This window comes from Nycticebus coucang, chromosome 4 (genome assembly GCF_027406575.1).
Source record: "Nycticebus coucang isolate mNycCou1 chromosome 4, mNycCou1.pri, whole genome shotgun sequence".
NCBI lineage: Eukaryota > Metazoa > Chordata > Mammalia > Primates > Lorisidae > Nycticebus > Nycticebus coucang.
Window position 1 is genome coordinate 116324790 of NC_069783.1, and position 25782 is coordinate 116350571.

General features: G+C 43.7%; 1 protein-coding gene and 1 non-coding gene across 2 annotated transcripts in view; one reads left to right on the top strand and one right to left on the bottom strand.

The window, feature by feature from the left end:
* NAA25 (N-alpha-acetyltransferase 25, NatB auxiliary subunit) overlaps positions 1 to 25782 on the bottom strand; it is an 86295-nt gene that overhangs the window by 51130 nt on the left and 9383 nt on the right. The window contains exons 2-4 of the mRNA XM_053590247.1: positions 13426 to 13511; positions 11157 to 11295; positions 4881 to 4999 (exon numbers count right to left, since the gene is read on the bottom strand). Of these exons, the coding sequence (XP_053446222.1) occupies positions 4881 to 4999; positions 11157 to 11295; positions 13426 to 13511 (344 nt within the window). The remainder of the gene's footprint in view (positions 1 to 4880; positions 5000 to 11156; positions 11296 to 13425; positions 13512 to 25782) is intronic.
* LOC128585207 (U7 small nuclear RNA) lies at positions 16981 to 17043 on the top strand. Its single transcript, XR_008379937.1, has one exon. It is a non-coding gene; the product is annotated as a U7 small nuclear RNA (small nuclear RNA).

Below are 25782 nucleotides of genomic sequence, written 5' to 3' on the forward strand. Positions count from 1 at the left end.
CTTTACTGGACACATTAACCAGTTATACTAAAAAAAAGAAAAGCAAAGAGTATATATAAATTTTAAAAATTAGAAAAGTTTATGACATAAGTCATCGGTCAGCCTTAGGCAACAGAGAGAGACCCCATTTATAAAAAAAGAAAAAATACTGGCCAGGTTGGGTTGTGTACACCCACAGTCCTAGCTACTCAGGAGGTTGAGGCAGGAAGAGCACACGAGCCCAGGAGTTGGAGGCTAAAGTAAGTTATGATCGCACCACTGCACTCTACTCTGAGAAACAGAGCAAGACCCTGTTACTTTTTTTTTTTTTTTTTTGTAGAGACAGAGTCTCACTTTACCGCCCTCGGTAGAGTGCCATGACGTCACGGGACTCACAGAAACTTCCGGCTCTTGTGCTTAGGCGATTCTCTTGCCTCAGCCTCCCAAGTAGCTGGGACTACAGGCACCAGCCACAATGCCCGGCTATTTTTTTGTTGTTGCAGTTTGGCCGGGGCTGGGTTTGAACCTGCCACCCTTGGTATATGGGGCCGGCGCCCTATTCACTGAGCCACAGGCACGGCCCGACCCTGTTTCTTTAAATAAAATTAAAATTAAAAATAAAAATAAGGCTGGGAGCGGGGGCTCATGCCAGTATCCCTAGCACTCTGACAGACCAAGGCAGGGGGATCTATTAAGCCCAGGAGTTTGAGACCAGCCTGAGCAAGAGACCTCCTGTCCACTAAAAATAGAAAAACTAGGCAGACATTGTGGCAGGTGCCTGTAGTCCCAGCTATGCGGAAGGCTGAGGCAAGAAGAACTCTCGAGCCCAAAAGTTTGACATTGATATAAGCTATGATGTCACAGTACTCCACCCAGGGTGACAGAGTGAGACTCTGTAATTAAGTAAATAAATAAGTAATAAATTTAAAAAATGGAGTAAAGGGCTCAGCGCCTGTGGCTCAAGCGGCTAAGGCACCAGCCACATCCACCTGAGCTGGCAGGTTCGAATCCAACCTGGGCCTGCCAAACAACAATGACAGCTGCAACCAAAAAAACAGCCAGGCATCATGGTGGGCGCCTGTAATCCCAGCTACTTAGGAGGCAGAGGCAGGAGAATTACTTCAGCCCAGGAATTGGAGGTTGCTGTGATCTGTGATGCCACAGCACTCTACCCAGGGTGACAGCTTGAGGCTCTGTCTCAAAAAAAAAAATGGAGTAAAGTATACCAGTGATTCACAATATTATTAGGACCAGGAATGTTTTATTGAACACAATTGTTCCATAGGCAGGGGTGGGAAGATGGTTTCAGGATGATTCAAGTGTACCACATCTCCATGTCAGATCATTCATAAGGCATTAGCTTCTCATAAGCAGCACACAATCAAGATCCCTCACATGCACGGTTTACAGTCTGTGCTCCTATGGCAATCTAATGCCCCTGCTGATCCTATAGGAGGCAGAGCTCAGGTGGTGATGCAAGCATGGAGAGATTGTAAAAACAGATGAAGCTTGCCCACTGCTTACCTCCTGGTGTGTAGCCTGGTTCCCAATAGGCCATGGTCTACTACTGGTCCATGGCCTAGGGGTTGGGGACCACAGAAGTAGACCTATTCAAGCAAAACTTATAATTTAGAGTGCCAGATGGGCATAGTGGCTCACTCCTGTAATCTCAGCACTTGGGAGGCTGAGGTGGGTAGATTGCCTGAGCTCACGAGTTTGGGACCAACCTGAGCAAGAGCAAGACCCCGTCTCTGAAAAATAGCCAAGCGTTGTAATGGGTGCCTGCAGTCCCAGCTACGTGGGAGGCTTAGGCAAGAGAATCACTTGAATCCAAGAGTTTGAGGTTGCTGTGAGCTAAGACCTACAGCACTCTACCAAAGGTGACCAAGTGAGACTCTATCTAAACAACAACAAAAAAAAGCTAGGGGCAGTGTCACTGGCTCAGAGAGTAAGGCGCCGGCCTCATATATTGCGGGTGGCAGGTTCGAACCTGGCCCCAATGAAACTGCAACAAAAAAACTAGCTGGGCACTGTGAAGGGCGCCTATAGTCCCAGCGACTCAGGAGGCTGAGGCAAGAGAATCGCCTAAGCCCAAGAGCTGGAGGTTGCTGTGAGCTGTGATGTCATATCACTCTACCAAGGGCGACAAAGTGAGACTCTGTCTTTAAAAAAAAAAAAAAAATCTAGAGTGCCAGTGGCACAATCATAGCTCACTCACTGCTATCTCAAACACCTCAGCTCAAGCAATCTTCCTGCCTCAGACTCCCAAGTAGCTGGCATTATGAGCACCTGCCAAACTCAGAGACCAGCCTGAGCAAAATAGAGACCCTATCTCTACTAAAAAATAGAAAATCTAAGATGAGAAGATTGTTTGAGCCCAAGTTGGAGGCTGCTGTAAGCTATGACACCACTGCAATCTACCCAGGTCGACAGCTTTAGACTCTGTCTCAAAAAAAAAAAAAAAAAAAAAAAAAAAAAGGACATCTTGCTAAAACAAAAGAATAACAGGAATAGTAGCAGTGGAGAAGGTTCAAAGGTAGATGAAGGTACCATTGTTGCAAGCTATTAAAAAAAGGGAGTAGGTTGGGCGGCGCCTGTGGCTCAGTGAGTAGGGTGCCGGCCCCATATGCTGAGGGTGGCGGGTTCAAACCCAGCCCCGGCCAAACTGCAACAAAGAAATAGCCGGGCGTTGTGGCGGGCGCCTGTAGTCCCAGCTGCTCGGGAGGCTGAGGCAAGAGAATCGCGTAAGCCCGAGAGTTAGAGGTTGCTGTGAGCCGTGTGACGCCACGGCACTCTACCCGAGGGCAGTACAGTGAGACTCTGTCTCTACAAAAAAAAAAAAAAAAAAAAAGGGAGTAGGGAAGATACATACAAATCTATACTCTTCTAGGGAGAGTATGTTAGCAACACTGTGAAGAGATAGAATAGGAAGGAAGAAAAGACTAGGTGATGAGGCAATAAACCAGGAAGAGGTAGAACAAACACACAAGGGTCATGAAAGACACAGGGGAAATACAATCAAGGCAATTTGAAGAAAAAATGGACACATGGAATAACACAGGTAGAAGGACAAAGAGCTTGAGGCTCCTGCTTCTAATATTGGGTATGTATACTCTGCAGGTATGTAATAAAAATATTACAAAATCAATTTTACTTGACAACTGGGGAAGAGAACATTTTTATAATGACATACATAGATAATATATGTAATATTAGAAATCAATGGCTGAGCACAGTAGCTCATGCCTATAATCTTAGCACCCTGAGAGGCCGAGTCAGGTAAATCAGCTAAGCTCAGGAGTTCCAGACCAGCCTGAGCAAAAGCAAGACCTGGCCTCTACTAAAAATAGAAAATTAGCTGGGTGTGGTGGTGGACACCTGTAGTCCCAACTACCTGGGAGGCCGAGTCAAGAGGATCACTTGAGACCAAGAGTTTGTGTTTATTGTGAGCTATGATGCCATGGCACATTACCCAGGGTGACACAGTAAGACTGTCCAAAAAAAAAGTAAGGGCAGTGCCTGTGACTCAATGGAGTAGGGCACTGGTCCCGTGTGCCGGAGGTAGGAGGTTCAAACCCAGCCCTGGCAAAAAAAAAAAAAAGAAAAGAAAGAAAGAAATCAACATAAATGTTAATATGAAATACAATATGGGCGGCACCTGTGGCTCAGTCGGTAAGGCGCCGACCCCATATACCGAGGGTGGCGAGTTCAAACCCGGCCCTGGCTGAACTGCAACCAAAAAATAGCCGGGCGTTGTGGCAGGTGCCTGTAGTCCCAGCTACTCGGGAGGCTGAGGCAAGAGAATCGCTGAAGCCCAGGAGTTGGAGGTTGCTGTGAGCTGTGTGATGCCATGACACTCTACCGAGGACTATAAAGTAAGACTCTGTCTCTATTAAAAAAAAAAAAAAAGAAATACAATATAAAAATTTCATGTCCACAGTCTATTGCAGACTTAGATAATCTGATGAAATAGAAAATTGTGAATGACAAGCAAGTTTGTGAAACATGGTTCTAAGTTGGTGACTCAGAGAACAGGAATGTCACTTACAGAAAAGGAAGATCTAATCACCATATATGAATACCTACCTATTCTTCATTTACAATGGTTTTAAATATACTTATAAGAAATATTACTTGGGGCAGTGGCTCATGTCTCTGATCTTAGCACTCTGGGAGGCCAAGGTAGGAGCATCCCTTGAGCTCCAGAGTTCAAGACCAGCCTAAGCAAGATAGATACCCGGGTGGCGCCTGTGGCTCAAGGAGTAGGGCACCAGTCCCATATGCCGGCGGTGGCGGGTTCAAACCCAGCCCCGGCCAAAAACCACAAAAAAAAGATAGATACCCTATCTCTACCAAAAATAGAAAAATAAGGCATGGTGGCGTATGGGAAGCAGACACAGAAAGAAGCATTGCTTGAGTCCAGGAGTTAGAGGTAGCTGTGATTCAGGCGGAGGCCATGACGCACTAGCCCTGGCAAGAGAGTGAGATCCTGCAACCCCTGAAAAACTCCAAAACAAAAAAAGTTACATTTTACAAATTAGATTGAAGCTTGTGTTATACAAGAAAAAATTTATTTTTTCTATAGTCTGTCCAGTTTTTGTTGTGAGATTTCTCCCCATTTTCTGAAAATTTAACAGCTATCTGATATAGTGGGACAATCTTAAGCACACTTGCCAGAATGAAAACACTTCACCAAGACATAAAAGACAACCTTTTCCCCAAAATAAACACTTAAAGAGCTTGAATAATAATTTAACTTTAAACCCACAGGGAAAATAAGTGACTTATCTCCATATACAATTAAATAAATTCAATTCCACATATACTCCAGTCTAATTAAATCACATTAAAAGACTCCAATAGCAAATCCCATAGCCCAGTGGGTTTGGGGATCATATTACCTGTTGCATTTTCTTGTATTCACCCACTCTGGCATAGGCCATGAAAAGGTGAGAGTGATACTCCTCACTATTGGGAACTTTCTTCACAGCTGCCTCATAAAGTTTTGTAACTAACTCCGCTAAGATAAAGAGAAATAAGATTTACATTATATTTCAATAATTAAAGACAATCCTAAAAGCATTTAATTTTATTCCTATTTAATTCCAATAATTAAAGACAATCCTAAAAGCATTTAATTTAAGGAAGAAATATTTGCATTGCGTCATCTGATCATTACTTCTGGTTAGGTTTTGTTTAAGGAAGCATGAAATAGTTCAGGCCTCATCATATTTACAACACACAAGACCCTATAGGATCTGGCCTCTTTTCTCCAATACTTTATCTAGTCACATCAAACTATTTGTAGTTTCAACACATGCCCAGTGTCGTATCATACCTACCACCATGCCTTTACATTATTCCCTTTGTTCTTTTTTCTAGTCAATGAACATCATCCAATATCAATTTCAAATATAACGCTCACTGCAAGACTTTCTCTGAATCCCATCTCTTCCTCCAATTTGATCACTATATCTCTCTGGCATCTTGGAATCATATAAGTAACTGTTATATAATTTATTAATACCCAATACAGTATACTTATCCATTAATATTTCCCCTTAGGTACTAGGAGTAACATAAGGGCAGAAAAAATATTTTTCATCTATGACTCTAACAGAATACCTGCTATAAAGAAACATTCAATGGGCTGGGTGCAGTGGCTCCTGTCTCTAATCCTAGCATTCTGGGAGGCCAGAGTGGAGGCAGGTGGAGTTGGGAGACCATCCCGAGCCAGACCAAGACCTCATTTCTAAAATAATAGCTGGGCCTTGTGGCAGATGCCTATAGTCCTGGTTACTCGGGAGGCTGCCGCAACAGAATCACTTAACCCTAGGAGTTTGAGGTTGCTGTGAGCTGTGACGCCACAGCATTCTACCGAGGGCAACAAGACTGTGAGAGACTGTGTCTCAAAAAAAAAAAAGAAAAGAAAAGAAACAAACATTCAACGAGTATTTGTGAAATAGACAAATTTTTATGGCAGGGTGAGATGGTTCATGCCTGTAATCTTAGCATCCTAGCACTCTAGAGGCCAAGGCAGATGAATTGCCTGAGCTCAAGAGTTTAGAGACCAGGGCGGCGCCTGTGGCTCAGTCGGTAAGGCGCTGGCCCCATATGCCGAGGGTGGCGGGTTCAAACCCGGCCCTGGCCAAACTGCAACCAAAAAATAGCCGGGCGTTGTGGCGGGCGCCTGTAGTCCCAGCTACTCGGGAGGCTGAGGCAGGAGGATCACTTAAGCCCAGGAGTTGGAGGTTGCTGTGAGCTGTTTGATGCCAAGGCACTCTACCGAGGGCCATAAAGTGAGACTCTGTCTCTACAAAAAAAAAAAAAAAAAAAAAAAGAGTTTAGAGACCAGCCTAAACAAGAGTGAGACCCAATCTCCACTAAAAATAGAAAGAAAAAAAAAATTAACCAGGAGTTGTGGTAGGCAGCTGGCTACTTGAAGGCTGAGGCAAGAGGATCCCTTGAGCCCAAGAGTTTGAAGTTGCTGTGAGCTATGATGCCACCGCACTCTAGCCTGGGCAACAGAGTAAGACTCTATGTCAAAAAAAAATTAACACTAGGGAAAAATCTCTAAACCAACATAATCTCTAAATAATCAAAATATCCTAACTCTTTATAAGAATTAAAAACAAAATTGAACTATAAAATAACATTTTCCGCCCACCAGGTTAGCAAAAATTTTAAAGGTTAAGAATAGCAAGTGTTGGCCTGGCACCTGTGGCTCAGGGGTTAGGGCGCTGGCCACATACACTGGGGCTGGTGGCTTCAAACCTGGCCAGGGCCTACTAAAGAACTACAACAAAAAAAATAGCCGGATGTTGTGGCCGGTGCCTCTAGTCTCAGCTACTTGGGAGGCTGAGGCAAGAGAATCACTTAAGCCCAAGAGTCTGAGGTTGCTGTGTGCTGTGACTCCATGGCACTCTATCAAGGGTGACATAGTGAGACTCTGTGTCAAAGAAAAAAAAAAAAAGACCAAGGTGTTGTGGCGGGCACCTGCAGTACCAGCTACTTGGGAGGCTGAGGCAAGAGAATCGCCTAGGCCCAGGAGTTGGAGGTTGCTGTGGGCTGTGATGCCACGGTACTCTACCGAGGGCAATAAAGTGAGACTGTCTCTACAGAAAAAAAAAGAATACCACGTGTTACTTTGGGAGGCTGAGGCAGTTAGACTGCCTGACCTCAGGAGTTCGAGACCAGCCTGAGCAAGAGCAAGACCCCATTCTCTAAAAAACAGCTGGATGTTGTGGTGGGTGCGTGTAGTCCCAGCTACTTGGGAGGCTAAGGCAAGAGGATCACTTGAGCCCTAAAGTTTGAGGTTGCTATGAGGTACAACACCATGGCACTCTATTGAGGTGGACAAAATAAAACTGTCTAAAAAAATAAATAAATAAAAAATAAAAAATACCAAACATTCACATGGACGTGGAGCAATCAAAAATCATAAAATGGCTCGATGTCTACAGCAGTTACAGTGCCAAATGGTGGCGTGTTTGAACCTGGCCCAGGCCAACTAGACAACTGCAACAACAAAACCACCAAAAATAGCCAGGTGTTGTGGCGGGCACTGTAGTCCCAGCTACTTGGGAGGCTGAGGCAAGAGAATCATTTAAGCCCAGGAGTTTGAGGTTGCTGTGAGCTATGACGCCACAGCTCTATTGAGGGTGACATAGTGAGACTCTGTCTCAAAAAAAAAAAAAAAAAAAAAAATCATGAACTTCTGGGATACTGAGAAAACAAAATGACATTATCTTTTTTTTTTTTTTTTTCAGTAGAGTGGCGTAGAGTCATAGCGCACAGCAACCTCAAACTCTTGGGCTCAAGCAATTCTCTTGCCTCAGCCTCCCAAGTAGCTGGGAATACAGGCACCCACCACAACACCCGGCTATTTTTCTGTTGCAAATGTCCTTGTTGCTTTTAGCTGTCCCAGGCTGGAATCGAACCCGTCAGCCTTGGTGTAGGTGGCCGTCGCCCTACCCACTGAGCTATGGGCATTGCCTATCTTTCCTTATTTTCAAGCTAAACATACACCCTTATGATCCAACAACTACACTCTTAAGATTGTAATGTAGTCACTCAAAAAAGAAAAACTTTTATAACAATAAAGTGAATAGGGCAGCGCCTGTGGCTCAGTGAGTAGGGCACCGGTCCCATATACCAAGGGTAGTGGGTTCAAACCCAGCCCTGGCTAAACTGCAACAAAAAAATAGCCAGGTGTTGTGGTGGGCGCCTGTAGTCCCAGCTACTTGGGAGGCTGAGGCATGAGAATCATCTAAACCCAGGAGCTGCAGGTTGCTGTGAGCTGTAATGCCATGGCACTCTACTGAGGGTGATAAAATGAGACTCTGTCTCTAAAAAAAACAATAAAAGTGAACTACAACAACTTGAATATCAGATAAAAAAGTTAGTGTTTATATAGTACAAATTCACTTACATGAAGTTCAAAACCAAGCAAAGCTAATCATGCATTACTTACAGAAAAAACTTACTATTTCTTTATTTTTAAGGCAGAGTCTCACTCTGTCACCCTGGGTAGAGTGCCCTGGTATCACAGCTCACAACAACCTCAAACTCTTGGGCTTAAACAATCTTCTTGCCTCAGTTTCCCAAGTAGCTGGGACTATAGGTACCTGGCTAGTTTTCCTATTTGTTTGTTTGTTTTTTTAGGAGAGATAGATTCTTGCTCTGGCTAGTCTCGAGCTCCTGAGGTCAGGCAATCCACCTGCTTTGGCCTCCCAGAGTGCTAGGATTACAGGCCTAAATCACTGCACCTGGCTAAAACTTGATGAATATTTGAAGAAAAGCAAGGTGGCCCAGTGTGGTGACTCACACCTATAATCCTAGCACTCTGGGAGGCTGAGATAGGTGGATTGGCTGACTTCAGGAGTTCAAGACCAGCCTGAGCAAGAGCCATACCCTCTCTCCGCTAAAAATAAAACTAGCTGGGTGTACTGGCAGGCTCCTGTAATCCCACCTACAAAGGAGGCTGGGGCAAGAGGATCACCTGAGTTCAAACAAGCCTTTGAGGTTGCTTGAACCATGATGCCACAGAACTCTACCCAGGGGGACAGAGTGCAAATGTCTCAAAAAGACAGGGTTAGGGCGGCACCTGTAGCTCAGTGAGCGGAGCACCGGCCCCATATACCAAGGGTGGCGGGTTCAAACCCAGCCCCGGCCAAACTGCAACAACAACAAAAAAAAAAATAGCCGGATATTGTGGTGGGCGCCTGTAGTCCCAGCTACTCGGGAGGCTGAGGCAGGAGAATCGCCTAAGCCCAGGAGTTGGAGGTTGCTGTGAGCTGTGTGACCCCACACTATACCGAGAGCGATAAAGTGAAACTCTGTCTCTACCAAAAAAAAAAAAAAAGACAGGGTTGGGCACGGTGGCTCACACTTGTAATCTAGCACTCTGGGAAGCCAAGGCAGTGGATCACTTGAGCTCAAGAGTTTAAGACCAGCCTGAGCAAGAACAAGAAAGAGAAAGCCTGAGCTTGGCTATCTCTAAAAAATAGCCAAGCACAGTGGCAGGCGTCTGTAGTCCCAGCTACTTGCGAGGCTGAGGCAGCGCCCCAGCCAGCGCCCTACTCACTGAGCCACAGGCACTGCCTGGGTCCTTGAATTGAAATGAAAGTTTTAAGTTTTGATAGCTTAAACCTAAGAGTTTGAGGTTGCTGTCAGCTATGACACCTCAGCACTCCCAAGGGGAACAAAGTGAGACTCTGTCTGGAAAAAAAATAGAAATGAAAACCAAGAAAAAAAGAACTATTCAGGATAGCAAGTTTCTCTTGGGAAGTAAAAGGGGAACTAAGATTGGTAAGGAACACACAAGATGCCTTCCTAATACAGATAATATTCTGGTTCTTAAGTAAGATGGTGGATTCATGAGTGTTAATTACTACACAACAAATTCACTCATATCTTACATAAAATATATTCTTTCATGGTATGTAATATGAACAATATGTATATTTCATAATAATATATTTAAGAAATCGATAATGAAAATCTATTCAGAGATGAAATGGTATGTTATCCAGAAGGTGCTCTAAAATAATCTGGCAGAAGGAGGAGTACAGACAAAATAAAACTGGCTATGGCTGGATAACTGCTCAAGGTGGGTAATCAAAACATCATGGGATTTATTATGCTCTTACAGTTTTGTCTATTTTTCAAATTTTCCATATTAAAGTGTAAAAGGAGGTTGGGCACTGTGGCTCACACCTGTAAGCCTAGCACTCTGTAAGGCAAGGCAAAGGCAAGCAGACTGCCTGAGCTTAGGAATTCGAGACCAGCCTGAATAGGAGTAAGACTCTGTCCCTACTAAAAATAGAAAAACTAGCTGGGTGTTGTGGTGGTGCCTACAGTCCCAGCTACTCAAGAGGCTAAAGCAAGAGGATAGCATGAGTTCAAACAAGAGTTTGAGGTTGCTGTGAACTATGACACCACAGCACTCCACCCAGAGCAATAGAGTGAGACTCCGTATCAAAAAATAAAACACTGGGCGGCACCTGTGGCTCAAAGGAGTAAGGCGCGGGACCCATATGCCGGAGGTGGTGGGTTCAAGCCCAGCTCTGGCCAAAAACTGCAAAAATAAATAAATAAATAAATAAATAAAACATTAAAAAAAAGTAGAATTTAAAAAAAAGTAAAATAAAAGACCTACATTGAACTAAACAAAATATCACAACAATCTCACTTTTTCATTTCAATTCAAGGACATGGGCAGTGCCTGTGGCTCAGTGAGTAGGGCGCTGGCCCCATATACTGAAGGTGGCAGGTTCAAACCCGGCCCCAGCCAAACTGCAACAAAATAATAGCCAGGCGCTGTGGAGGGTGCCTATAGTCCCAGCTACTTGGGAGGCTAAGGCAAGAGAATCGCCTAAGCCCAGGAATTGGAGGCTGCTGTGGTCAGTGGCACCACGGCACTCTACTGAGGGTGATAAAGTGAACCTCTGTCTCTAAAAAAAAAAAAAGGCAATCTCAATTCATGGACCCTAATACATGTAACTATCCTTTCTGTCTACAATCTTCACAAACCACAGCTAATATATCATTCTCCCTTTTGCCATCTATTCATATCATAAATGACAAGTACATCAGCAAAGCTAACTAAAAAACTCAATCACAAATGTCCAAAAATTTAGTTCGGGTTGAAAAATAATGAAAAGAAAGAAACACACGTCGATGCATCTCCCGGTAAAGAATAGTCAGTGCCTGCAGTGAGTTGTCATCTGTGGGTTCAAGGGCTGCCACCTCCTGTGCCAAGGTGAAGGCTTCTTCTTGCTTTCCAGTTCTCTGTAGACCAATTGCCTTTAAGACCTGATAGAAAGAAAAGAAGTATCAGTTTCTAAAAGGACAGAAAGCCAAGACTCACTCCTGTAGTCCTAGCACTCTGGGAGGCCAAAGTGAGTAAACTGCTTAAGCTCAGGAGTCTGAGACCAGCCTAAGCAAGACTGAGACATCGTCTCTAAAAACAGCCAAGTGTTGTGGCAGGAACCTACAGTCCCAGTACACGGAACGCTGAGGCAAGAGAATCACTTGAGCCCAAGAGTCTGAGGTTCCTGTGAAATGTGATGCCACAGCACTCTACTGAGGGTGACAAAGTGAGACTCTGTTTCAAAAAATTAAAAAAAGGAAGAAAAAAGCTGGGTGCAGTAGCTCACGCCTCATATATGGGAGGTGGAGGAGGGAAGATTGCTTGAGCACAGGAGTTCAAGACCAACCTGAGCAAGAGTGCCTCCTCACTCAGGAAACTGATGTAGGAGGATAGCTTGAACCTAGCACTTCGTTTGCTGTGAGCTAAGCTGGCACCACAAGCACTCTAGTCTGGATAACAGAGTGAGAATCTGTCTCAAAAAATAACATACCAGGACAGAAAAAGAAATATGAATCAAAGAAAGCCAATCTGAAAGCACAAATTGTAAGGTATACCTAGGTTGTTAATAAACCAAACCTATTTTTACAGAAAATATAAGCAAATCAAAAGTTTTTCCTATTTCTTTTTTTTTAAGAGACAAGAGTCTCACTTTATCGCCCTCGGTAGAGTGCCGTAGCATCACAGCTCACAGCAACCTCCAGCTTCTGGGCTTAGGAGATTCACTTGCCTCAGCCTCCTGAGTACTTGGGATTACAGGCACCTGACACAATACCCAGCTAATTTTTTTGTAGTTGCAGTTTGGCAGGGGCCAGGTTAGAACCTGCCACCCTCAGTACATGGGGCCAGCGCCCTATTCACTAAGCCACAGGCGCTGCCCAGTGTTTCCTATTTCAGTCATATTAAGAACATACAATATTGCTTACAAGAACACTGTGAAAATTAAATAATTAGATAAATAGGCTTGGTACCTGTAGCTCAGCAGCTAGGACACCAGCCACAGACACTGGAGCTGGAAGGTTCGAATCCAGCCTGGGCCTGCCAAACAACGACAACTCCATCCAAAAAATAGCCGGGCACTGTGGTGGGAGCCTGTAATCCCATCTACTTGGGAGGCTGAGGCAAGAGAATCACTTAAGTCCAAGAGCTTGAGGTTGCTGTGAGCTGTGATGTCACAGCACTCTACCCAGGGCAACATAGTGAGACTATGTCTCAAAAAAAATAAAATTAGATAAATAATATCCAAAGAAATAAACATCTATTTTTTTTTTTTTTTGCAGTTTTTGGCCGGGGCTGGGTTTGAACCTGCCACCTCTGCTATATGGGGCCAGCGCCCTTCTCCTTTGAACCACAAGCACTGCCCATAAACATCTATCTTTTCTTTTTTTTTTTTTTTTTTTTGTACAGACAGAGTCTCACTTTATCGCAGCTCACAGCAACCTCCAACAACAGCTCTGTCACACAGTTCACAGCAACCTTCAGCTCTTGGGCTTAGGTGATTCTTGTGCTTCAACTTCTCGAGTAGCTGGGACTATATGCACCTACCAACCACCCAGCTATTTTTTTGTTGCAGTTTGGCCGGGGCAGGGTTTGAATCCGCCCCCCTTGGTATATGGCGCTGCTCCCCCCCTTTTTTTTTTTTGAGAAAGACCCTGAAGCTGTCGCCCTGAGTAGAGTGCCATGGTGTCACACCTCACAGCAACCTCCAACTCCTGGGCTTAAGCGATTCTCTTGCCTCAGCCTCCCAAGTAGCTGGGACTACAGGCGCCCACCACAATGCCCAGCTATTTTTGATTGTAGCTTGTCCTTATTGTTTGGCAGGCCCAGGCTGGATTCGAACCCGCCAGCTCTGCTGTATGTAGCTGGCACCTTACCCGCATGAGCTACAGGCGCTGAGCCCATAAACATCTATCTTTTAATTAAACATTATTTATGGCATATAAGTGACCAGGAAACAAAGTACTCTAAAAACACACAAATAGTCCCTAAAGAGAATAAACATTTTTTCCCTTTATGGTTAAGACCTATAAATATAACCCACCAAATACAAGTAACTCAAGGTCAAAAGAACTGACCTTAGCACAATGAAGATCCTTATGTTTCTTCAACAGTTTATCTGCTTGCTGAATTGCCATTTTATTATTACCATTATCAAGATAATCTGTGAAAAAAGAAATTATACAAACTTATTATTATTCCTTCAACAATAAATATGAAAAAAACACAAGCTGGGGCTCAGCTCCCGTAGCTCAGTGAATAGAGCACCGGTCACATACACCGAAGCTGGCATGTTTGACCCGGCCCGGGCCTGCTAAACAACAACTACAACCAAAAAATAGGTGGGCGTTGAGGCAGGCGCCTATAGTCCCAGTTACTTAGGAGGCTGAGGCAAAAGAATCGCTTATCAGCAGTTCTCAACCTGTAGGTCGCAACCCACAGGAACTGTATTAAAGGACTGCGGCATTAGGAAGGTTGAGAACCACTGGCTTAAGCCCAAGAGTTTGAGGTTGCTGTAAGCTGTGAGCACTCTACTAAGGGCAACATGGTGAGACTCTGTCTCAAAACAAACAAACAAACACAAGCTGTTATCAGATATTTAGAAAGTAATTTAATCTACTGTTACAAAATCATGAACCTGGGCCATGCGTGGTGGCTCACACCTGTAGTCCCAGCACTGTGGGAGGCTGAGGCGGGTGGATTTCCTCAGCTCAGAGGTTCAAGACCAGTATGAGCAGGAGTGAGCCAAAGTAACACCCAGTCTCTACCCCCACAAAAAAAAAAGAAAAAAACCTGGGCGTTGTAGCGGGCGCCAGTAATCCCAGCTACTTAGGAGGCAAAGGGCAAGAGAATCGCTAAAGGAAGAACGGAAAAGAAAGAAAAAAAAAATAACTTCAAACTAAGAAGAGGGAAAGTCAGCTGAAATTGAAAGCAAAAATTAAAAAAATACAAAAATTAATAGCCAGGTATTGTGGCAGGTGCCTATATTCGCAGCTATTTGGGAGGCTGAGACAAGAGAATCACCTAAGCCCAGGAGCTGGAAGTTGCTGTGAGCTGTGTGATGCCACGGCACTCCACCGAGGGCAATAAAGTAAAACTCTCTACAAAAAAAATAAATAAATAAATAAAATAAAAATAATTAAAAATAAATCATAAACCTGGGGTGGCACCTATGGCTCAGTGAGTAGGTTGCCAGCCCCATATACCGAGGGTGGTGAGTTCAAACTTGGCTCCGGCCAAACTGCAACAAAAAAATAGCTGGGCGATGTGGCGGGCACCTGTAGTCCCAGCTACTAGGAAGGCTAGGCAAGAGAATCACTTAAGAGCAAGAGTTAGAGGTTGCTGTGAGCTATGACTCCACAGCAATCTACAGAGAGCGATAAAGTGAAACTCTGTCTCTACAAAAAAAAAAATAGCTGGGCGTTGTGGTGGGTGCCTGTAGTCCTAGCTACCTGGGAGGCTGAGGCAAGATAATCACTTGAGCCCAGGAGTTTGAGGTTGCTGTGAGCTATGACGCCACATCACTCTACTGAGGACAAGATAGTGAGACTCTGTCTCAAGGAAAAAAAATCATAAACCTGGGTGGCACCTGTGGCTCAGTTAGTAGGGCGCTGGCCCCATATACCAAGGGTGGCAGGTTCAAACCCCGCCCCGGCCAAACTGAAACAAAAAATAACCAGGCGTGGTGGTGGCAGGTGCCTGTAGCCCCAGCTACTTGGGAAGCTGAGGCAAGAGAATCACCTAAGCCCAAGAGCTGGAGGTTGCTGTGAGCTGTGATGCCATGGCACTCTACTGAGGGTGACAAAGTGAGACTCTGTCTCTAAAAAAATATATATATATAATAAAATAAAATAAATAAAAGCAATATAATCAGGTTATATTAGTCCTTAATGAAGATTCAAGATTATACATATTTTGATGACAGATGACATTAATATTTTTAATCTATTGGAAATTAATGAGTTTAATTACTAAGAACTTGAAATATTTTAAAAATTTAAATAAATGAAGTAATTAAGGAACAGGAAATCAAATATCACATGTTCTCACTTATAAGTGAAAGCTAAAACATGGGTACCATGGTATACTGAGTGGAATAAGACACTGGAAACTACAAATACAAAGGAGGGAGGGTAGAAAAGAGGTGAGGAATGAAAAATTACCTCTTGGGCATGATGTACACTACTTGGGTAATGGATACACTAAAAGCCCAGACCTCACCCAAGGAACAACAACTGTACTTGTGCCCTCTTAATAGTTTGAAATAAGGAAATAAAATTTAAAAGGAACCCTTTCTCATATTCCAGCTTCAATTCTATCAAATGGACTGTATTCTATCAATAAAAAATACTTGGCTTGGCACCTGTGGCTCAAGCGACTAAGGCGCCAGCCGCATACACCTGAACTGGTGGGTTCGAATCCAGCCCGGGCGCGCCAAACAACAATGATGGCTGCAACCAAAAAAAATAGCTGGGCATTGTGGCGGGCGCCTGTAGTCCCAGCTACTTGGGAGGCAGAGGCAGGAGAATCGCTTGAGCCCAGGAGTTGGAGGTTGCTGTGAGCTGTGATGCTACAGCACTCTACCCAGGGTGACAGCTTGAGGCTCTGTCTCAAAAAAAATAAATAAATAAAAATAAAAAATACTTAATGTGGCTCGAAGCCTGTAGCTCAGTGGCTAGGGTGCCAGCCACATACAGCGGAGCTGGAGGGTTCAAACCCAGCCTGGGTCTGCCAAACAACAATGACAACTAAACCAAAAAAACGCCGGGTGATGTGGCGGGCACCTGTACTTCCAGCTACTTGGGAGGCTGAGGCAAGAGAATCACTTAAGCCCAAAGAGTTTAAAGTTGCTGTGAACTGTGACGCCACAGCACTCTACCAAGGGCAACATAGTGAAACTCCATTAAAAAAAAAAAAGAAAAAAGAAAGAAAGACAAAAATTTTTGTCTTTATAGGCTCGGTGCCTGTAGCTCAGTGAGTAGGGTGCTGGCCACGTACACCAGGGCTGGCGAGTTCGAGCCCGGCCCAGGCCTGCTAAACAACAATGAAACTGCAACCAAAAAATAGCCAGGCGTTGTGGCAGGTGCCTGTAGTCCCCAGCTACTCAGGAGACTGGGGCAAGAGAATCGTTTAAGCCCAAGAGTTTGAGGTTGCTGTGAGCTGTGACACCACCGCACTCTGCCCAGGTCGACATCTTGAGACTCTGTCTCAGGAGAAAAAAAAAAAATTCATTGTATAGGGTGTCCATAAAGTTCATGTACAATTTAAAATAGTGTGCAATTTTAAACTGCACATGAACTTTTTGGACACCCTGTACATATTTAAGGTATACAACATGTTTTGATACACTATACATACTAAAAGGATTACTAGTCAAGCAAATTAACTATCACCTCACATACTTTTGTGCATGGGATATAACCATGTAAAACGTTCTCTTTGCAAATTTTCAGTATACAGTACATAAAGTCCTCCTGCTGAACACTGAATCTCTAGACTTACTCATCCTACCTAACTGCAAGTTTGTAACCTTTGACTTACATCTCCCCATTTCCTCCCTCTCTGGAAACAGGGTTCTACTATTTCTATTAATATGTATTCACCTCTAAAGAGTCCACATAGACGTGAGATCATAGTGTTATAGCTCTTTTATTAATTCGTCTAGCGGGTTTTCCGGTCTCCACCGGAAGATTACACACACACACACAGTGCAATCATACAATATTTCTCTATGCTTGGTTTATTTCACCTAGCATAATAACCTTCAGGTTCATCCATGTTGTTGCAAATGGCAGTATCTCCTGCTTTCTGAGGCTCAGTAATTTTCCACTGTATATATGTACCACAATTTCTCTATCCATTCATTCATCAATGGACACTCAGACTGGGTTGGGCACAATGGCTATAATCCCAGTACTTGGGAGGCCAAGGCAAGTGTATTGCTCTGAGCTCACAGGTTCGAGACCAGCCTGATCCAGAGTGAGATCCCGTCTCTAAAAAACTGCCAGGCACTGAGGCAGGCACTTGGAATCCCAGCTACTCGGGAGGCTGAGTCAAGAGGATCACTTGAACTCAAGAATTTGAGGTTGCTGTGAGCTGTGACGCCATAGCACTCTATTGAGGGTGACAAAGTGAGACTCTGTCTCAAAAAAAAAAAAAAAAAATTTGGAATGGCACACCTCCTGGGTGAGGGGCACAACTACAACTTGTACTCTACCTAAGAAATTCAAACATTGTAACCTAATCATCTGTACCCTCATATTAATCTAAAATTTTTTAAAAAATGGACTAGATCACACAATTCCAATAGCAAAAAAAACAAATATCCTAATTTAAAAACGGACAAAAGGCCTGAATAGACATTTTTCCCATAAAAGACATAAAAATGGCCAACAGGCATATGAAAAAGTGCTCAACATCACTAAACATCAGGGAAATGCACATCAAAATCACAGTGAGGTATCACCTCACGCATATTAGGATAGGTATTATCAGAAAAACAAGAGAAACAAGTGTGGCCAGGATATAGAAAAAAGAGAACCTTGTATTATTGGTGGGAATATAATTGATATAGCCAATTATGGAAAACAGTATGGAGATTCCTCAAAAAATTAAAAATAGAATTTTTTTTTTTAGACTTTATTTATTTATTTATTTTTTGCAGTTTTTGACTAGGGCTGGATTTGAACCCGCCACCTCTGGCATATGGGGCCAGCGCCCTAACCCTTTGAGCCACCGGCACAGCCCTTAAAAATAGAATTGTTTGAGGCCAAGAGTTCAAGACTGGCCTGAGCAACATAGGCAAACCCTAGCTCTACAAAAAAAAAAAGAACTATTATGTGATATACCCAAAGGAAATTACATGAGCACCTTGTAGTGGTATCTGTGCTTCCGTGTCCATTGCAGTATTCTTCACAATAGCCAAGTCATGGAAGTAGTCTGAGTGTCTTTTTTTTTTTTTTTTTGAGACAAGAGTCTCACTTGGTCATCCTTGGTAGAGTGCAATGGTGTCTTAGCTCAAGTGAGTCTCTTGCCTCAGCCTCCTGAGTAGCTGGTGCCTGCCACAATGCCTGGATATTTTTAGAGACGGGATCTCAATGATGTTTAGGCTGGTCTCGAACCTGTGAGCTCAGGGCAATCCACCCACCTCAGCCTCCCAGAGTGCTACGATTACAGATGTGAGCCACTGCACCCGGCCTAGCATTCCAAAATTTTTTTTTTTGGCCGGGGCTGGGTTTGAACCTGCCACCTCCGGCATATGGGACCGGCGCCCTACTCCTTGAGCCACAGGCGCCGCCCCAGCATTCCAAATTTTAAGAAATGTAGAAACTCACTATAAAATTCTGTTAAGGAATAAAAGCAATCAATCACTATTCAAAGTTTAAAAATTTCAAAGATTCATTTCCAGTGTTATAAATGAGAAACAGACCAGTAACTGTCAATTCTAAATATGCAGAGATGTTCAGCAATTGTAAAGCTCTAAGAAGAAAAAAAAAGGAAAAATAAATAAATAAAAAAGACGACTGAAGACAGGCTAGAACATAGCCTACTACGTCTATCTGTCCCTTCTTTTTTTCCATCAAGGTCCCAAATCAGTATAGGAAAATAAATAACTCAAAACAATCTGCAGCCAAGTTCATGTCTATAATCTCAGCACTTTGAGGGCAAGGAGGGAGAATCACTTGAGGATAGAAGTTCAAGACCACCCTGGGCAACACAGCAAGACCCCATCTCTAAAAAAATAAATAAATAATTAGCCGGGTGTGGTGCTGGATGCTTGTAGTCTCAGCTACTTGGGAGACTGAGGCAGGAGAATCATTTGAGCCCAGAAATTAGTTGTAGCGAGCTCTGACAGTGCCAGTGTCCTCCAGCCTGGGGAAAAGAAGGAGATTCTGTCTCTAAATAAATCAATACTATGGCTCAAGCAGCTAAGGCGCCAGCCACACACACCTGAGCTGACGGGTTCAAATCCAGCCTGGACCCGCCAAACAACAATGACAGCTGCAAAAAAATAGCCGGGCATTGTGGCAGGCACCTGTAGTCTTAGCTACTTGGGAGGTGGAGGCAGGAGAATCGCTTGAGGGCAGAATTGGAGGTTGCTGTGAGCTGTGATGCCATGGTACTCAACCCAGGGTGATAGCTTGAGGTTCTAGCTCCAAAAAAATAAATAAATAAATACCCAATCTCTGGACCATACGCTGGTAAGGATGTAGAGAACAGGAACTCTCATTCACTGCTGGTGGGAATGTGAAATGGTATAGCCACCACTTTGGTGCTTTCTTATAAAACTAAACATACTCTTAGCACACAATCCCACAATTACACTCCTTGGTATTTACCCAAATGAGTTGAAAATTATGTCCACACAAAAATCTGCACATATTTTTCTTTGTATTTTTTTTACATGAATGTTTAAAGCAGCTTTATTAAGTGTAAAAACTTCAAACAACCAAGACGTCCTTCAATAGTTGAGTGGATACAACCTGGTGCAGTGGCTCATGTCTGTGATCCCAGAATACTAGGAGGCCAAGGCGGTGGACTGTTTGAGCTCAAGGAGTTCAAGACGAGCCTGAGCCAAGAGCAAGACCTCGTCTCTATTAAAAATATAAAAATTAGCCAGGCGTTATTCCCAGCTACTAGGGAAACTGAAGCAAGAGAATTGTTTAGGCCCAGTAATTTGAGGTTGCTGTAAGGTATGATACCACGGCATTTTTCCCAGGGCACAGAGTTAGACTCTGTCTCAAAAAAAAAAAAAAAAAAAAAAAAGAGGGCAGCGCCTGTGGCTCAGTTGGTAGGGCGCCGGCCCCATATACCGAGGGTGGCGGGTTCAAACCCGGCCCCGGCTTAACTGCAAACCAAAAAATAGCTGGGCGTTGTGGCGGGCGCCTGTAGTCCCAGCTACTCAGGAGGCTGAGGCAAGAGAATCGCTTAAGCCCAGGAGCTGGAGGTTGCTGTGAGCTGTGTGATGCCACGGCACTCTACCGAGGGTGATAAAGTGAGACTCTGTCTCTACAAAAAAAAAAAAGAACGTAAGTGGATGAACAAACCCCACAACATAATATTTTTCAGCAATAAAAAGAAATGTTATCAAAACATAAAAAGATATGGAGAAAACGCACACAGACACACAAAAAGCCATGCAGGAACCTTAAATACATATTGCCAAGCAAAAAAATGCCAAATCTAAAAGGGCTATATATACTATATGATTCCTGTATGACAGTTTGGAAAGGTAAAACTATAGAGACAGTAAACAATCAATGGTTGTGGAAAAGGGGGTGGATAGATGGAGCAAAGGAATTTTCAGGGCAGTAAAATTATTTTGCATAATACCAAATGTTGGAATCATGTCATGTATTTGTCAAAACCTATAGAATAAGCATGGCTCGGTGGCTCACGCCTATAATCCTAGCACTCTGGGAGGCCAAGGTGGGTGGACTGCTAGAGCTCAGGAGTTGGGACCAGCCTTACCAAGAGTGACATCCCACTTCTACTAAAAATAGAAAAACTAGCTCAGCATTGAGGTGGGCGCCTGTTGTCCCAGCTACTCAGAGTCTGAAGCAAGGGGAATGCTTCAGCCTAAGAGTCTGAGATTGCTGTGATGATCGCACGACACTCTTCCCAGGGCGACAGATTCTGTTTCAAAAAACAAAAACAAAAACAAACAAACACCACAAAGTGCACAAAATGAAGAATGAATTTAGTATATGGACTTTAGTTAATAATAAGGCATCATATTGGATCTGTAATGTACCACGCTAATGCTAGTAGTTAATAATAAGGAACCCCTTGAGTTACGGATGATAAGAGAATATATGGGAATTGTGTACTTTCTGCTCATTTTTCTATAAACCTAACACTGCCCTAAAAATAAAGTATGTCAATTTTTTTTAACGTCTAACAAAAGCAAAGTTTCACTTCCAGAGAAAGAAAATGGGAAGTGCTATAAAGGCAAAACAGTACAGTAGCTGTCAATTCTAAATCTATAACATGACTAAACACAGGTTAGTTCACAATCTACCACCACTAGCAGGTTCTTCTTTGCTTATCGATGTCCCAAATCAACACAGGCATGAAGAAGTCAAATAATCTATGATCCTGGTGGCCCAAGTATCACAGATAATAGAAATAAACTATCATTTTACCATATGGTTTAAATTTTTCTCCTTTGAACACTTCACTAAAACTTTTTTTTTAGAGACAAAGTCTCACTCTGCACTGGGATCCTAACTCACAGCATCCTAACTCATAGCATCCTAACTCACAGCAACCTCATACTCTTGGGTGGGCTCAAGTGATCTTCTTGCCTCAGCCTCCCAAGTAGCTGAGATTACAAGTGCCCACCATGACACCTGGCTATTTTTTTTTTTCCAAGACAGAGCCTCAAGCTGTCACCCTGGGTAGAGTGCTGTGGCATCATAGCTCACAGCATCTTCCAACTCCTGGGCTCAAGCTCTCAAGTAGCTGGGACTCCAGGCACACACCACAATGCCCGGCTATTTTTTGGTTGCAGCCGTTATTGTTGTTTGGCAGGCCCAGGCTGGATTCGAACCCACCAGCTCAGGTGTATGTGATTGGTGCCTTAGCCGCTTGAGCCACAGGTGCCGAGCCCACCTGGCTAGTTTTTAGAGATGGAGTCTTGCTCTTGCTCAGGCGATCCTCTTGTCTTGGCCTCCCAGAGTGTTAGAGTTATAGGCATGAACTACCACAACTAGCCCACTAAAACTTTTAACAAATGCATGAACACAAGTTTTATTGCTTCAGTCTTTCTTCAATGCATTTAATATTGATGAGCACCAATGATGCTAGGTAAAAAGATAAGAAGCCTATCCCACAGGGAACCACATAATATTCAGGTACAGAGGACAGGCACAGTGCTTTGAGGGGCAGGAGGATTACATAAAGCCAGGGATTAGAGACCAGCTTGGTGAATATAGTGAGACCTTGAAGGGAAGGGACGGGAAGGGGAGGGGAAATGGGGAGGGGAGAGTGGGAAGGGAGGGGAGAGTGGGAAGGGAGGGGAGGGGAGAGTGGGAAGGGAGAGGAAAGGGAGAGGAGAGGGAGAGGAGAGGAGAGGCAGAGCGAGGAGAGGGAGAGAAAAAGGAGAGGGAGAGGAGAGGAGAGGAGAGGGAGGGGAGGGGAGAGAGGGAAAGTGAGAGGATAGGAGAGGAGAGGAAAAAATTGACCACATTTGGTGGGGCACACCTGTAATCCCAGCTACTCAGGGGCTAAGGCAGGAAGAGTCCTTAAACCCAGGAGTTCAAGGTTGCAGTAAACTATGATGACGTCACTGTACTTCAGCCTGGGACCTTATTTCAAAAAAAATGAAAGAATAGATGGGCTCAGCACCTGTAGCTCAAGTGGCTAAGGCGCCAGCCACATACTCCAGAGCTAGCAGGTTCGAATCTAGCCAGGGCCCGCCAAACAACAACAACTGCAATCAAAAAAATAGCTGGGGGAGACGCCAACTTCCAGTAATTCACCAAAATGACGAATGCAAAGGGAAAGAGGAGAGGCAGCTAATACATGTTCTCTAGGCCTTTTAGAAAACACACAGCTGGGTGGCACCTATGGCTCAAAGGAGTAGGGTGCCAGCCCCATATACTGGAGGTGGCAGGTTTAAACCTGGCCCCAGCCAAAAACTGCAAAAAAAAGAAAACATGGAGTTGTTCCTTTGGACACACATATGTGAATCTACAAGAATGGTGATACTGTAGACATGAAGGGAATGGGTACTGTTCAAAAAGGCATGCCGCACGTTACCATGGCAAAGGAAGAGTCTATAATGTTACCCAGCATGCTGTTGGCATTGTTGTAAACAAACAAAAGTTAAGGGCAAAATATCTCGCCAAGGGGATTAATGTTCGTATTGAGCATATTAAGCACTCTAAGAGCTGAGATAGCTTCCTGAAACTTATGAAGGAAAATGATTAGAAAAAGAAGGAAGCCAAAGAGAAAGGTACCTGGGTTCAACTGAAACACCAGCCTGCTCTACCCAAGAAGCCCACTTTGTGAGAACCAACAGAAAGGAGCCTGAGCTCCTGGAATCCATTCCCTACGAATTCATGGCATAATAAGTATATAACACGGCACACAGGAGTACCAATAGGCCCATGTTTTTAGGTGCTGGAACCTATTTATTCCCCATGAATTCATGGCATAATAGGTGTACAGCAGAGCACACAGGATAACCAACAGACCCCATGTAACAGTGACATAAGTGCTGGAACCTATTTCCCATGAATTCAAGTCAATCACCACTTTGTCACATTCAACAGCAAGGTGCCTCCCTGAGCTACTGGAACCTCTTCCCTATGAATTCATGGCATGGTAGATAAAAATAATAGCCTACTGCTACTGTAAAAATGTTTCTCGTTCATTCACTAAAAGTGTGGTATTTTTTTCCCAAAAAAGTATTAAAGCAAATTTTAATGGGTCCTAAAAAAAAAATAGCCAGGCCTTGTGGCAGGTGCCCGTAGTTCCAGCTACTTGGGAGGCTGAGGCAAGAGAATCCCTTAAGCCCAAGAGTTGGAGGTTGCTGTGCCACAGCACTCTACCCAGGGCGACAGCTTGAGACTCTGTCTCAAAAAATGTATCTGGGGCAGCACCTGTGGCTCAAAGGAGTAGGGCGCCGGCCCCATATACGGGAGGTGGTGGGTTCAAACTCAGCCCTGGCCAAAAACTGCAATAAATAAATAAATAAATAAATAAAAGAATATCTGATAGATAAACTACCTCAATAAATGATACTCTCTTCCTAATACCAGATATGCTAATCTCATTCTGGAGTCAGTCAGTTCTAAGTTACTGCTGATGTGTTAACATAAAGTTCCAGGTTCATAGAACCTATCTTGGTAAGATCCAATTCTGAGGGTCTAACCATAAAATGGATCAGATAAAATATTTTCCTTTTCCCTCTGCAGTTGACATGGTTCTGATATACTTTACCTATTTGTCCATCCCCTCTTCTCTGGAATTGGTTTTCACTGCTCCTGTTGAAGGGATAAGGCTAGGTGGCCATGTCTGAATCAGGTAAACTGTACCCTATCCCAAGGTGAATGAGCATTTGTTCCAAGATGAGTAAAATCAAGTTACTTCTCAGTAATCTTTTTTTTTTTTTTGGCCGGGGCTAGGTTTGAACCCGCCACCTTCGGCATATGGGACCGGTGCTCTACCCCTTTGAGCCACAGGCACCGCCCACTTCTCAGTAATCTTAAATCACAACACTGAAAGCCTGAGTCAGCAAGCTATGGAGAACTCTAGTTGGGAAATGATAAATATTTTTAATCTAATGACTTAAAATGGCAGTTCTACAATTTCTATCTTTTTTTTTTTTTTGTAGAGACAGAGTCTCACTTTACTGCCCTCGGGTAGAGTGCCGTGGCATCACACGGCTCACAGCAACCTCCAGCTCTTGGGCTTACGCGAGTCTCTTGCCTCAGCCTCCCGAGCAGCTGGGACTACAGGCGCCCACCACAACGCCCGGCTATTTTTTTGTTGTTGCAGTTCGGCCGGGGCTGGGTTTGAACCCGCCACCCTCGGTATATGGGGCCGGCGCCCTACTGACTGAGCCACAGGCGCCGCCCTACAATTTCTATCTTAAAGGACCTCTAGGGGATGCAAGTTTCTTGATACAGAGCTAAGAAAAAGCTATCTTTCAAGTCTTCATTCACATAGCATTTATATAAAAATGAAAAGTATCAATTATCTTTATCAAAACATTGAGGGAAGGTATGGTCCTGATTAAGTTTCTGGGGTGACGCTAGTGTAACCCTCTCTTCTCCATACACAACTTGGTGCAGCCACAAAAGTCAACATGCAGGGCTCTGGAGAAGTTGATGAGTAAGCAAAAAAAAAAAAAAAAAGAAAACAGTTTGAATGACCAAGCAGAGCAAACAGACACACAGAGAAAAGCAGAGGTGAGCAATTGAGAAAGAACCTTCAGATTCTGACAGGTTTTCAGTTTCCATGAAGTCCTGAGGCACTACTTCTTGCCCTTTTCTCCCACAAGGGATTGTAGCAGTTCCCCTTTACCTGAGTTGGTATCAATGAGTGCCTATTCCTTGCACCAAGAGTTTTAACTAAGACACTTCACCACATTCAGCCTGATGTCGGTCTCCCATTTCCTGGATGCTTAGATGATTGTTGATTAAGTGGTTACTAAGTCTTTTGGGAAAAATTTATTTTCTTTTTTTTTTTTTATTGTTGGGGATTCATTGAGGGTACAATAAGCCAGTTACACTGATTACAATTGTTAGGTAAAGTCCCTCTTGCAATCATGTCTGGAAAAATTTATTTTCATTTTACATTACTAACTCCGTAGCATAAATTACATAGCCCTTGTAGAAAACTGGTCAATAAAAATGATATCCTAAGTCTGTCTTTTTAGTTAAGTCTTTTACCAATTTACTCAAAAGTAACTGTGGTTTGGCCAT